General features: G+C 45.7%; 2 protein-coding genes across 2 annotated transcripts; both read right to left on the bottom strand.

Moving 5' to 3' along the window:
- Window positions 1-1488: 1488 nt before the first annotated feature.
- LOC125544326 (uncharacterized) lies at window positions 1489-7084 on the bottom strand. Its single transcript, XM_048707965.2, has 7 exons — window positions 6899-7084; window positions 4781-4968; window positions 4035-4135; window positions 3233-3338; window positions 2488-2970; window positions 2065-2402; window positions 1489-1906 (listed from the first exon to the last, which is right to left on the bottom strand). The coding sequence occupies exons 2-7, from the start codon at window positions 4935-4937 to the stop codon at window positions 1754-1756; spliced, it is 1338 nt and encodes a 445-aa protein (XP_048563922.2). The 5' UTR covers window positions 4938-4968; window positions 6899-7084; the 3' UTR covers window positions 1489-1753.
- A 1092-nt stretch (window positions 7085-8176) lies between these two features.
- Window positions 8177-8545, bottom strand: LOC147980048 (ethylene-responsive transcription factor ERF098-like). Its single transcript, XM_087515451.1, has one exon. The coding sequence runs from the start codon at window positions 8543-8545 to the stop codon at window positions 8177-8179; it is 369 nt and encodes a 122-aa protein (XP_087371577.1).
- Window positions 8546-15732: the final 7187 nt, after the last annotated feature.

Consider the following 15732-nt stretch of genomic DNA (forward strand, 5'->3'; position numbering starts at 1 on the left):
TTGACCCAAGTTTTAAATTTTATTTCCTATATGACATTTTCGTTCATTTTGAGCCTAAATGACACCTGAAAAGACTCTTTTGCCCCTCATGTGGTATATGTGTGGGGGACAATAGCGCACACACGCAGCATCAGTGCGAGGGCAGAAGCACACATGCAGCAACACATACACATGCACCAACACACACACGCACGCGCACACACACGCAACAACACGCATGCGCACACGCACACACACGCAGCAACACACATGCGCGCGCGCACACACGCAGCAACACACACGCACGCAGCACACACACATACACACACGCAGCAGCAGCACACACACAGGCAGCACATAGGCACGCAACAGCACACACACACGCGCGCGCACGTACACACGCAGTAGCAAACACACACGCAGCGGCACACATGCACACACACATGCAGCAGCAGCACACATGTGCGCGTGCACCCACACACGCAACAGCACACACGCGCGCACACACATATCGCATGGGGGGCAAAATCGTCTTTTCAGGTGTCATTTAGTCTCAAAATGGACGGAAGTGTCATATAGGGAATAAAATGTAGGACTAGTGTCAAATAGAAAAAAAAAATTCCAATGTCAAATAAGAAACCAGATTTTAAGACAGTATCAAATAAGGAATTTTCTCTTCAACATGTGTCTTCAAGGAGCTGCAGTGATGGATGATGGAACCAACTCGGATATTTGGACTAGCTCAACAAAGGTGAACCGAACGGGGAAATAACCATCACGTCAGGAACGACTAGTCTTTGAGAACACATGATGCAACTTCCTCCAATTCATATTACTTATCGTTGAAACGGGTGTATGTAGATGTATTCCAATGCTAGATACATCCAGCTGAGTGACAAGTAATATGGATCAAAAAGAGTACAAGATTTTCATAATGATGGTCTTGTTTTTTTTTGTTTGACATCATAATGAAGGTCTTGTTTTGTTAGACAGAGGCGCTAGGTAATGGTCGGTGCTCCTCAATCTCCAAGTCAAGTTCAGAATGGCTTCAAGTGGAGTCGGAATGTCGGAAGTGTTTAGTTGTAGATGATGTTGAACCAGAAGATCGAGTTCACAACCATGCACGAAATACCTGACTCTTGCCTTATTTTAACAATTGCATTGCTGCGTGTCGAATGGCATGGATATCCGACGAACAATACGGCAGCCGGGAGCGACTTTTACATGAGATTTCACCTTTAAGCTGGATGGCCTAGATCCCCACATCAGACAAAGATGGATCAAGTATTCAGAGCAATCTCCACGTACCCAGTTATGTAATTTACTGTACTTACGATCTATTCCTACCAAGAGTCAATCATGATAATTCATCTTAGCGGAAGATGTCAGACAATTAACAAGCCACTTGAAACTTGCTACAAAATACAGTAAATTCTAGCTGGCATCATGAAACAAAAAAAAACACTGGAAAGTGGACTGTTGAACGTAGATACTTCGGCAACGGGGAAAGAAGAAATTTTGGAGGGGTTCACTTTCATTTCTAACAGTTTTTATGTACAAAATTCTATAACAGTGTTTTGAGGATATGTACAATTCACAACGAATAGCTCTGCCACCAAAATTCTTGATCCTATGGAACACATGTAAATGAAGTTAAGAAAAAGGCAAGTCTCGACTAGCTCGGTCAATGTGTCATGTAAGTTCTTGTTCCTCTATGTGAGTAACCAACAAACTCTTCCTAACACCTGCTGGAAAACCTCAAGCCATTGTCCTTTTAGTTGCCAAACCTCTTGGCAATTATGGGTCGGACGTCATCAGCAACAGCAAGCGTCTCCAGGAATGGAATCAGCTGAGGTAACCCCTCATCAAAGGGGTTGTTATACCAGCTCTCTATGGGTATACCATTATTCACTTGCAACTGGAAAACCTGTATACACAACACAGAGTAAGTACCATAAGAAACGGATAGCCAAAGTGCAAGCCTCCAAACGGAAATGTTGGTTAAGGACACTTTGGAAGATTTAATCCTACTACTATGGAAGTACTGAGTGAGAGAGGTGCTGAGAATTAATCGTAGCAATTTACCTGCGGAGTGTTGTCAATTATGGCAGCCTTTGCAAGGTCAACTCCAATAACAGTCAGATCTTTTGTGTAGCCACTTTCCGTAAATACACATGACTCACGGAAAAAACGCTTCGAGAACAATGTGTTCTCTGGATCGAGCCTGTCAAGCAGCTGGTCTGCATAAACACTTTGGCTTGCTGTGAATATAACAACATCAAACATCTCAGCCATCTTCTGGAGGAACATATGCAAATGTGGTCTCTTCCTCACATATACCAGATGTTCTTTCATACCAAAGGACACTGGAAAAGAAAAATCTGCATCATCACAGTGCTCCATAGTTGAATGAACAAGGGTTTCTGCACAGGAAGAATCAATACATTATTCTCAATGGCAAGCAACAAGTTACCAAACAAAGCAAGTATTTTCATGCTAGCAACGTACCATCCAAATCAAGCACAAGAGTGACCTTCCTGGCCCCTTGCTCTTTAGATACACAAGCAGCATTTGAGCTCAACTCGGTATAATCAATAAGATTAGGTAAATCCTCCTCATCCATATATGGATTAAGCCAGTCTAAAACCTCAGAATGGCTAAAGCACTCCCCACCAGAGTTATTAAAGCACATATCCCCTGGTGATGGGCATGGTTCATTGCCAATGCCACCTTCCACGGTGCTTTCATTAAGTGGAAATACTCCGCATATGCCACTCATGTCTATCAATGAATCAATGGGTACAAATTCATCACAAAATGTACTGTAACTAGCCAGGAGACCAGTTGGAACATCAAATAAGAAAGGAAAAGCATCATCAGGATTATAAATATCCAACAGGCTGCAATCCAGGTTTGAGCCCAGGCTTTTCTCATGATTATTGACAGCACAGATATCTTGTGCTGCAGAACTTACAACTTCATCTGCAAACTCTGCAATGCAAAATTGTAAATGAATATACATGTGCACAGTGCGGCCCAAATGAATATAAATGAATATCTTGTGCTGCAGAATTTACATCTTCATCTGCAAACCTTGTTTGTGAGCATATCAAATGTGTTCTATAAAACATTGTATTTGGCGGCTGTGTATTTTTATACGTGACAAATAGACATTGGCCGTGAACAAAACTTATCACCTAAACTAGCCAGATTAGTTACAGAAACTGCTCGAGGGGTAAGGGGGTACTCTTACCTTTATCACCGGTGTTCACTACATTTGACTGAGATTTGCCGTCATCATTATTAGATAAGGAATCAGGCTCCAAATTTGGTGGAACAACAGTTTCAGATATTAAATCCTGCATATCAATAGGATAAATCTTAGGCTGCAGAGGTTTTTCCAAAAAAAAATGAAAATAGTGATGCTGATATATAATGTTGGGATTTCAGAAAGAAAATGAGCATGAGACATGACCAAAAAAAGCAACAAAGCAAACCACTACCGACCTTAAGATGCTACATCGAAGTTCATATCCTAATATAGCAAATATCAAACAATGGTGACATTCTAGAGCCTTTACAAGATATTTGAGGCATTTAAGCATTTAATCATTTAATCTGAACAAGTTGATGTAGAAGGTGAAATGGCAATAGGCAACAGGTAAATTCCATCATCCAAAGTTCTAGTTAGAAATTGCACCCTTTTTCACTTGTCATCGAATTTGGAAATCAGCAATGATAACTTGCTGAAAGCAATCATCCAAACATATTAACAAGAAAACCAAAAAGAAATTTAAACGTCCAATTAATGTTGTCAGGCAATCATCAATTGGGATGTAAGCAAGCTAACATCAAAAGAACATTCAACTTGACCAAGTACCGAACAGTAGTCTAAGTGGTAATATTACAAACAATGGAAGCAATGTGATAATTTGGCAGTTGAAATACAAGAGGCCACTAGATATTTGTATTGAAATCAAAATGATTAAACACAAGGATAAGTGCACAATATTTTATCACCGAGTCAAGTTTGAGATCAGATGATGTAGCAATACCTTCAGCAGAGCAACGGATGTTCCTCCAAGTACAGCATGCAAGCCAGAAAATTCTGTAACCCTAATATCCTGGCCAGCTAGTTGAGTTGTCGACTCAGGCTCTGAAAAAAGAGAGATCATCAATCCATATAAAATATACACAGGTACACTAACCTTGAATTATCAACCATGCGCAGTGTATTGCTCTACTTTGTTTACAAATATTACGTGTAAAAGTAAACAAATCAATGGTAAGACACAACCAACTAATCTAGCTATCTACTGTATGTTTACAGATAATACTCCTTCCGTTTCTAAAAGATTGAAACCAATATCTTTCCCCAACACTTGTCAACCTGCTAATCTGAAGGCAAATTTCCCCCAAATACCCCTATTAATTTTGCTCCATGTTATAAATTCACAGTCGTGCTTACAATATTGGTAGAGCGTTTTATGGTTCAACTTTACTGAAGCCATATCTTGATATGTGTGATTTGGTCATACAGTGCCAAGTACTTAGAAACAGGACTAGAGGAGTATCTCCTGAATATACTGCTAAGGACATACGTAGTTGTCAGAATTCCAGTCAAGGGTACACATTCAACACCAGCATAGATAACTAAGAATGGACATTGGAGCTAACTTGGAAGGTTTTTTCTATTTGAAACATAGGGAAATATCTACGCTCAATATATTTTATTCATAAGAGAACAAGACACCTATGCAGTCACCTCTTCTCTTGAAAGAGCAACCATGCAGTCACTTACCATCCTGACGGTCCTTGTAAGACGAGTTCAACACAAATGCCTGCTCGAACTCATCAACTTGAAAATTCGAGATTTTCATCGATTTCATGGATTTGGTGTCAAACTCATTCGCGAAAATGTCATCATCAAACTTCCTCTTCATTCTCAGTGCTGGCATCTTGATCAGCAGTTCAGAGTGCCAAAGCTGTCTGCACATCCATTACAGAAGTTAAAAAATACAACTTTACAAAAGGAAGAGAACAGTGGGGCCCAACATTCACAGATATAAGGAAACAAAACCATAATAGTTTAATGAATACATGCCATGCCAACATTTTTACCTACCCTGTCGGGTTACTAGTGAAAAAGGAAAAGAAAAAAAATACTTCTGCCTATCCTTATTCAGCATGGACTAACGAGTGTATAATGTGTATTGATATTAAACAAAACCCTAAACCCATGGTATTTTGCAGAATAAAGAAAGAAACATCATCATGCTTCTGTGACATACACACCAAAAGCGAACAAACCTCGTTAGTGACTATACTAAGATGGCGCGTAGGTCTGATGTTACTTGAAAGTTTTCAAACTAATGCATGGGCAGCATTAGTATTCATCTCACAGCATGTTAGTGACCCAAGCAGCAGACGTGGCACGGTGTCTACTGGTGAGCTAATATTGTGTACCACTCCAATTCTCCTTACTTACCCTCCTAGCACATACAAATAGAGCAATGCCAACAATATGTGCGCAACAAACAGGTTTAACATAAAAAGCGTCCTATCGGTCCAATTTTTGTCACAATTTTCAGTGAAAACATACAAGATTACCAAAAGATGAATGCACATTGCAATTTTTCCCACACCTTAAAACCTTCAGCATTGTGCAACATTGCTTATGCCAATACTGGACAGGGTCGATAATATAACCCAAACCCCAAAAGTCCTGCCTTTGAGCAAAAGTCTTGCTGTCTCACACAGTTTGCGCTCTTAATCACATGTTTCCGCAACTGCTACTTTATTTACGCAAAAGCGGTATCCTTTTACCAGCAAAGCAGGAGGGAACCGACAGAAACCGTTAGACTGGTTTAGTTAGTGTAGCTTTACTTGTGTTCTAGTATTAATTACTAACATTGAGAAGCATCAAACGTTAGCAAAAATTTTGCATGTAAGCTGCAAGCTAGAGTAAGAGATTTCAGGACAAAATCATCTGCGTTGCCAACATATTACAGCAAAAGAATTACTTTTGGAGCTAGGTCAACAGCAAAACCCTCTAGCAAAATAACGAAGGGCATCCAATACCTAAGTTCTGTTTTAGACGGAAGGCTTGAAATGAGTCTGACTTCATAAAAGCCATAGCCGGTCAAGGAGTACAACGCAGATCTACAAAGGTAGCAAAACATCTAGGTTAAGCAGCAACAAGGTAAGATGGGGTAAACTAAAACGAGAACCCAAACCCTAGAGGAGAAGAACAAGTAAATTTAGACAGAGGGGAATATTTCCATTAAAATTGTTTCCTTGACTGGAGGGATGTTCCCATTAGATTCTCTATAAAACACAGTACTCCAATTTAAGGGGGTACCAAAAGTGAGATTACTACAAACAAACCCTACAATATCTGACTTGAAACACTCAGATCGCCGCTGTGCACTAGAACCCCACAAACTGCCTAGTCGAATTAGAGATTTAGCTAGAAATTACACGGTGGGTGCGATTCCGACAGAAAGAACCACCAGAGTAGCCAAAGCAAAGCAGCAGAGCCCAACCCGACGGAAGAAAAATAGAAATCCCCAACTAGAAGGAAGATGCAAGGGTTTCCAAACAAGCGTCGCCAACTCTCAGAATCTAGCGGGTGCGTGAGAATCAAAATCCCGCGTGTTTCTAGCCGGATTTAGAACCCGGCGGTTCAAATTCCCCGACTTACTTCCCGACAAATCGACCAAAACCCAAACCCCCCGGCCTGGAGAGAACAAGGGAATCAATTCCCGCGGCATCTCCGCGAGCCAAAAACTCGAGACGAGGCCCCAGCACGCTAAACGGAGACGAATTCTACCGAATCGAGCAGAGCTACTACCAGTCGCTGCCATCCATCCCTAACCGAGGAGGACCGAATCCGGGAGAGGAGTTCCGCAGAGCTTACCGAGACGGGACGATGCTGCCGCGGGTAGCTCCGGCGCGTCCTCTCTCTCTCCCTCTCTCTCGGCCTCTCCCGGAGGCGGACGGAGGGAGGAGAGAGGAGGGGGAGGGAAGCCGGTGCGCGCAGGCAGAGAGGAGGGGGAGACGCACCGGAATCACAAGAGGGGGGAGAGAGGAGAATTATGAGGGCTCGGTCTCCGATTTGGTATAGCCCGTCTCCACTCGTCTTCGACGGGTTCACTGACCGGTGGGCCGCGTACGCGGCCCGGGCCCACATGTCATGCCGCCAGGGACAGCTGTGGCCGGCCGTGTCGTGCCTCCCGAATTTTTTTTAATTTTTTTTTTTGGTACGGGGTGTCAGTGAGGGGGTAGGCTGCGCTGGGATGTGCGGATGGGATTACGGCGGTCTGAGAGGGCTTGCGGCTTGGAGTAGGCTTGTCAGGGCCGACATGTCATAGGGAGGGTTGCGTGTCGGGGTTGGTGAGGAAGGGTCAAAGCCCGGAGGGCACGCGGACGGAGCGGATGGAGGGCCGGAGGCGGAGAGGGGGGATCCCGGCCGTTGGATGCCCGGGTGACTGCGGTCTGAGTCATCGTTCGTCTCGCCCATCACCTCACCGGCGAGGAAAGATAGGCGGTGCGCTGCACCCTGTCGCACTCGCACGCGCGCGCACCCGACCCGCCATTCCGAATGTTTCCCGCCCCGTCGTGAAAAATGCACAGAACTGAATGGGTTGTGCTATGTCTTTAGCCCAACTATAATGGGGGACCCATTTCGTCCGCGGCTGTCCGTTTGGGTCGGCATGGACAAAAAAGCCGGCTCAATGCGTCGACCCAAACGGACGCGCGTCCGCTTTCGTCTGCCTGTTGACCCATTTTCGATCATTTTTAGCCTGATTTACGTCGACGCGGACACAAAACGAACGCGCGTTCATCCTCTTTCCTCACCGGACCCGCTGGTCGATGGCACAGTGGATTCACATCCTCGTTCACCTGCTACGTCGTCGACGCCGCCGGCCATTTTTTCAGTACATAGATAGTTCTACCGCACACTGATAAAAAGAAAAGACCACTACTCGTCGATTTCTAACTCCGACTCGGTAATGTCCTCCTCCAATGTCTGAATGTAGGCGTCAGCATACGCCTCGTCTTCAAAGTCCCAACCCGCCGTTTCTCGTAACTTCAGTTTTAATTGAGTTGCCTGCTTCCGCGAACGCTTGTCCTCCCGATAGGCGGCTCGCTCCCTCCTCCTCGCGTCCCTCTCCGATATCAATTGCTTGTAGAACTAGCGCTCGTCGATGATGTCCTGCGGGTAGCCTCCGCGCCACACCACCAAGGCTTCCACGTTCTTCTCTACGATGGCGAGGCGACGCTGCCGCCTCCGGTGGACACGACGATCCTCGTCGGTGAAAAGCCGCGAGAGAGGCGCCAGATCCTGCGCCCGCTGGCTCGACACGTTGGGAAAATTCATATCCCGACGAGGCCTCAGGAGGCGCCACGCCGCCGCGTCGTGCGCGCAGGCCGCCTCCTCTGCGGTATCAAAGGTGCCGAGGACGAGACGTTTCTCGTGAAACCAGATCTCGGCGGAGAAGGCGCCGGAGCGGCGCTCGCGGACTCCGCGAAAATCCGAAGCGCCCAGGCGGCGGATCGACATGGTGGCGCAGAGGCGGCGAGAGTGGGCGGCCGACAGAGTGTGGAGGAAGCGCCTTCTTTATAGCGAGCGCCGGCCGCGGCACGCGCGTGAACCTTTCCCACGCGCTAGGCCACTTTCCCCCGCGCGCTGGAGCACCAAAATCAGGGTGACGGCATGATGTTAAACGCGCACGGTCATGAAATGGGTCGGCCCGTTGGGCGCACTGCCGACCCAAAATTAAAAGAGGGCGGACGACGGGCGGGCGGCCAGCCCAAACGGACAAAAACGCCGTCCGTTTGGGTCGGCCCGTTGGAGTTGCTCTCACTACTCTCACGCCAACTTCACCGCGTGACCCAAATCGACCCCAAATCTCAAATCGTCTGTTTGGGGTAAAACGGACAAACCAAACGATCCAACGCATAGGAGCATACAGACATTTCGTACGGTCTATGTCCGCTTTTGCCCCATTTCCATACCAAAGTTGCTCTCGGTTTGGGGCCAAAGCGGACAGAAAGCGGACGTCTTCGCGTTCTTGTCGTCCGTCTGTGTCCGCCCTCGACCCCACCTGTCATTCTCTTCTTTTCTGTACCTGGCCCACCACGCGCACCCATCACCGAGAGCGGCGGGCGCTCTAGCGGCCAGCTCCGCCTCTCACTCCCTGCGCGCGGCGGCGCCGAGCACGCGGCCCCATCGCGCCTTGCTGGAGTTCTTCGTGCCCTCCTCGGCCTCGCCGGAGTTCGAGCTATTTCGACCGTTTCGAGCATCCCCTCGCCGTTCCTCCACCTCCTCTGCCTCCCCCTCGTCACCGTGAGCCGCCCCACCCCCTCAGCCCTCGCCGGAGTAGCCCACATCGTCGTCAACCGCCACCACCCGCCCGCCTACTGTCCTCCCATGGCGCCGCCCGTAGCCGCCATCCCACTCCTTCCCGGCGGCCCCTTCGCCTCTGAACGGGTGCGGGCCGGTCTCCGCACCCGACGGTGGCCTCAGTTCGGCTGGAGACGGTCGCAGCAGGCCGGGCCCCTCCTACGCCCCTTCCCTGCTTCCCCTGCTCTGTCTTGATCGGGGCACGAGCAGGAGGAGGAAGACGACGAGGCACGATCGGGGCACGAGCGGGCGCTACGGCGGGCATGCAGTCGTCGGGCGCGACAGCGGGCATGCGGTCGCGACGGGAGCGAGGGCGTGCATGAGCAGGAGCGGCCGCGGGCGGCGTCAAGTTCGCTATGCCTGCTACGTGTTCGAATAAATGACGAGGACGGACAGCTGGTGAAATGGGATGAAAATGGGGGTAGCAGCATTGGGTGCGGCGAGTTTGTCCGGCCTCTGTCCGGCATTTGTTCTCCCTATTTCTACCCCATACGGACAAAATCCGGACAAAATGGGTATAGATTTGGGTCACGCGGTGGAGTTGGCCATATATTCAACTACTCTCAAGTATTTTTTTTCTGCAAACCCAAATTATATATTAAATATTCATCAGAAGTACAAAACATTTTAAACATAATAAAAACTACATCAAGGTCTATGGACCACTGAACGACCACTGTCGCCGGCAGAACGAGCTGCTGATGTGTTGTTGACATTGCTCTTGTATCGAAATCAGTTTGACCTCGTCGATGATAGTCGAGAAGTCTTTGTGCAAGTGCCCCTAAGGACCAGCATCTTGGAGTCGCGGTCGTAGCCGTTGAAACTTTGAATCGATGTGAAGAACATGACACCAAATCTCGTCGTCGTGTACACACGACGATAAAACCTAACCTTGCCGCCCCGAGGATCTAACAAGAATCTACGCGAGACCTACGTCTAATCCGCCCCGATGAGCGCACATGAGGACGATCGAAGCGCGAAAGACTGTCTCAAGTCTCAAGTTAACTACAAACTTCAACAATTATATTGTTCTTGTGCTCTAGAGCATGCTATCGACATTGATCTTTTGGTCACAATTGCAATACAACGTTGGTGGCAACCTTAGTCATTGATCGTTCATCCGATATCGCGCAAAACATCGGACATCGTTGTTTCCTACCCGACAACGACTCGTTTGCTTTAATTTCTGCCTCACTCTGCTTTCACATGCTCATGTACTGTATTGGGTATGAAGCCCCTCTTTCTTGTTCATTTGGATCATCTCTTCTGAGTTTGGGTTAAACCCTAGCCATTCATGATGTTTTATGTTGTTTGTTGTTCATCATTTCCAATATAAACCTCATGATGGTGGATTTCGAACCCAAATTCTCTAGATATTAGCGTGAAAGTTTAGTTCAGTTTCACTCCTAACAATTGGGATCTACAGCTAGTTGATTCTCGACAGCGATTCAAATCTAAGGATGAGTAGGGGTTGGTGTAGGGACGAAGTATGTCTAACAGAGGGGGGTGAATGGGAGTTTTGAAATTTCTTTCGAAAATATCAAAACTCTCATAACCCAGCAGCGGAGCGAATGAAAACAGAGTACAGTGAGCGACAAAAAACTATCGAATGGAAACTAAAGCATGCATGGAGGCAAATCACATAGTTGAAACAGTACGAATGTAAAGCGGAGGAACAGATGTAACCAGTGATGCTCGATAGTGATAGAGAATTTGTTCGACCAGTCCTGTTGGGGAACACAGTATTTCAAAAAAAATCCTACGATCACGCGAGATCTATCTAGGAGATGCATAGCAACGAGAGGGGAGTGTGTATCTACGTACCCTCGTAGACCGAAAGCGGAAGCTTAAGTAACGCGGTTGATGTAGTCGAACGTCTTCACGATCCAACCGATCAAGTACCGAACGCACGGCACCTCCGCGATCTGCACACGTACAGCTTGGTGACGTCCCTCGAACTCTTGATCCAGCTGAGGCCGAGGGAGAGTTTCGTCAGCACGACGGCGTGGTGACGGTGATGATGAAGTTACCGGCGCAGGGCTTCGCCTAAGCACTGCAACGATATGGCTGAGGTTTGTTTCTGTTGAGGGGGGCACCGCACATGGCTAAGAGAAACTTTGGTGTGCCTTTGGGGTGCCCCCTTCCCATGTATATAAAGGGGGAGGGAGGAGGAGGCCGGCCAGGGGGAGGAGGCGCGCCATGGGGGGGCAATCCTACTCCAAGTAGGATTCAGCCTCCCCCCTTTCCTATTCCAACAAGGAGAAGGGAGAAGGTGAGGGGGGAGAGAAGGAAAGGGGGCCGGCCCCCCTAGTCCAATTCAGTTTGGGCTAGGGGCCGCGCGCCCTCCCTTGGCCTGCCTCCTCTCTTCCACCAATAGGCCCATGAGGCCCAATAACCCCCCGGGGGGTTCCGGTAACCCCCCGGTACTCCGGAAAATACCCAATACACCTCAGAACTATTTCGGTGTCCAAATATAGTCTTCCAATATATCAATCTTGATGTCTCGACCATTTCGAGACTCCTCGTCATGTCCGTGATCTCATCCGGGACTCCGAACTACCTTCGGTACATCAAAACACATAAACTCATAATACCGATCGTCATGGAACGTTAAGCGTGCGGACCCTACGGGTTCGAGAACTATGTAGACATGACCGAGACTCATCTCCGGTCAATAACCAATAGCGGAACCTGGATGCTCATATTGGCTCCTACATATTTTACGAAGATCTTTATCGGTCAAACCGCATAACAACATACGTTGTTCCCTTTGTCATCGGCATGCTACTTGCCCGAGATTCGATCGTCGGTATCATCATACCTAGTTCAATCTCGTTACTAGCAAGTCTCTTTACTTGTTCCGTAATGCATCATCCCGCAACTAACTCATTAGTCATATTGCTTGCAAGGCTTATAGTGATGTGCATTACCGAGAGGGCCCTAAGATACCTGTCCGACAATCGGAGTGACAAATCCTATTCTTGATCTATGCCAACTAAACAAACACCATTGGAGACACCTGTAGAGCATCTTTATAATCACCCAGTTACGTTGTGATGCTTGATAGCACACTAAGTGTTCCTCCGATATTCGGGAGTTGCGTAATCTCATAGTCATAGGAACATGTATAAGTTATGGAGAAAGCAATAGCAATAAACTAAACGATCATAGTGCTAAGCTAACGGATGGGTCTTGTCCATCACATCATTCTCTAATGATGTGATCCCATTCATCAAATGACAACACATGTCTATGGCTAGGAAACTTAACCATCTTTGATTAACGAGCTAGTCTAGTAGAGGAATACTAGGGGCACTCTGTTTGTCTATGTATTCACACATGTACTAAGTTTCCAGTTAATACAATTCTAGGATGAATAATAAACATTTATCATGATATAACGAAATATAAATAACAACTTTATTATTGCCTCTAGGGCATATTTCCTTCAGTCTCCCACTTGCACTAGAGTCAATAATCTAGATTACACAGTAATGATTCTAACACCCATGGAGTCTTGGTGCTGATCATGTTTTGCTCGTGAGAGAGGCTTAGTCAACGGTTCCACAACATTCGGATCCATATGTATCTTGCAAATCACCATGTCTCCCTCCTTGACTTGATCACGGATGGAATTGAAGCGTCTCTTGATGTGCTTGGTTCTCTTGTGAAATCTGGATTCCTTTGCCAAGGCGATTGCACCAATATTGTCACAAAAGATTTTCATTGGACCCGATGCATTAGGTATTACACCTAGATCAGATATGAACTCCTTCATCCAGACTCCTTCATTTGCTCCTTCCGAAGCAGCCATGTATTCCGCTTCACACGTAGATCCCGCCATGATGCTTTGCTTAGAAGTGCACCAACTAACAGCCCCACCATTCAATAAAAATACGTATCCGGATTGTGACTTAGAGTCATCAGGATCAGTGTTAAAGCTTGCATCGACATAACTGTTTACGACGAGCTCTTTGTCACCTCCATAAACGAGAAACATATCCTTAGTCCTTTTCAGGTATTTCAGGATGTTCTTGGCCGCTGTCTAGTGATCCACTCCTGGGTTACTTTGGTACCACCCTGCCAAACTAATAGCAAGGCACACATCAGGTCTGGTACACAACATTGCATACATGATAGAACCTATGGCTGAGGCATAGGGAATGACTTTCATTTTATCTCTATCTTCTGTAGTGGTCGGGCATTGAGTCTGACTCAACTTAACACCTTGTAACACGGACAAGAACCCTTTCTTTGCTTGATCCATTTTGAACTTCTTCAAAACTTTATCCAGGTATGTGCTTTGTGAAAGTCCAATTAAGCGTCTTGATCTATCTCTATAGATCTTGATGCCTAATATATAAGCAGCTTCGCCGAGGTCTTTCATTGAAAAATTCTTATTCAAGTATCCTTCTATGCTATTCAGAAATTCAGTATCATTTCTGATCAACAATATGTCATCCACATATAATATCAGAAATGCTACAGAGCTCCCACTCACTTTCTTGTAAATACATGCTTCTCCAAAAGTCTGTATAAAACCATATGCTTTGATCATACTATCAAAGCGTATATTCCAACTCTGAGATGCTTGCACCAGTCCATAAATGGATCGCTGGAGCTTGCACACTTTGTTTGCTCCTTTTGGATCGACAAAACCTTCCGGTTGCATCATATACAACTCTTCTTTAAGATATCCATTAAGGAATGCAATTTTGACATCCATTTGCCAAGTTTCATAGTCATAAAATGCGGCAATTGCTAACGTGATTCGGACGGACTTAAGCATCGCTACTGGTGAGAAGGTCTCGTCCTAGTCAACTCCTTGAACTTGTCAAAAACCTTTCGCAACAAGTCGATCTTTGTAGACAGTTACATTACCGTCAGCGTCAGTCTTCTTCTTGAAGATCTATTTATTCTCTATGGCTTGCCGATCATCGGGCAAGACAACCAAAGTCCACACTTTGTTCTCATACATGGATCCCATCTTTGATTTCATGGCCTCAAGCCATTTTGCGGAATTTGGGCTCATCATCGCTTCCTCATAGTTCATAGGTTCGTCATGGTCAAGTAACATGACCTCCGGAATAGGATTACCGTACCACTCTGGTGCGGATCTTACTCTGGTTGACCTACGAGGTTCGGTAGTAACTTGATCAGAAGTTTCATGATCATCATCATTAGCTTCCTCACTAATTGGTGTAGGAATCACTGGAACTGATTTTTGTGATGAACTACTTTCCAATAAGGGAGAAGGTACAATTACCTCATCAAGTTCTACTTTCCTCCCACTCACTTCTTTCGAGAGAAACTCCTTCTTCAGAAAGGATTCATTCTTAGCAACGAATATCTTGCATTCGGATCTGTGATAGAAGGTGTACCCAACAGTCTCCTTTGGGTATCCTATGAAGAAACATTTCTCCGATTTGGGTTCGAGCTTATCAGGTTGAAGCTTTTTCACATAAGCATCGCAGCCCCAAACTTTAAGAAACAACAACTTGGATTTCTTGCCAAACCATAGTTCATATGGTGTAGTCTCAAAAGATTTCGATGCTGCCCTATTTAACGTGAATGCAGCCGTCTCTAAAGCATAACCCCAAAACGATAGCGGTAAATTAGTAAGAGACATCATAGATCTTACCATATCTAATAAAGTGTGGTTATGACGTTCGGACACACCGTTACACTCTGGTGTTCCAGGTGGCGTGAGTTGCGAAACTATTCCGCATTGTTCCAAATGAAGACCAAACTCGTAACTCAAATATTCACCTCCACGATCAGATCATAGAAACTTAATTTTCTTGTTACGATGATTTTCCACTTCACTCTAAAATTATTTGAACTTTTCAAATGTTTCAGACTTATGTTTCATCAAGTAGATATACCCATATCTACTCAAATCATTTGCGAATGTCAGAAAATAACGATACCCGCCACGAGCATCAACACTCATCAGACTACATACATCAGTATGTATTATTTCCAATAAGTCTGTTGCTTGTTCCATTGTTTCGGAGAACGGAGTCTTAGTCATCTTGCCCATGGTTCGCAAGAGTGATTCATAATCAAGTGATTCCAAAAGCCCATCAGCATGGAGTTTCTTCATGCGCTTTACACCAATATGACCTAAACGGCAGTGCCACAAATAAGTTGCACTATCATTATTAAACTTATATCTTTTGGCTTCAATACTATGAATATGTGTATGACTACTATCGAGATTCAATAAAAATAGACCACTCACCAAGGGTGCATGACCATAAAAGATATTAGTCATATAAATAGAACAACCATTATTCTCTGATTTAAATGAATAACCGTCTCGCATCAAACAAGATCCAGAT

Source organism: Triticum urartu, chromosome 3A, assembly GCF_056163025.1.
Source record: "Triticum urartu cultivar PI428250 chromosome 3A, HENAU_Tu73, whole genome shotgun sequence".
Classification (NCBI taxonomy): Eukaryota; Viridiplantae; Streptophyta; class Magnoliopsida; order Poales; family Poaceae; genus Triticum; species Triticum urartu.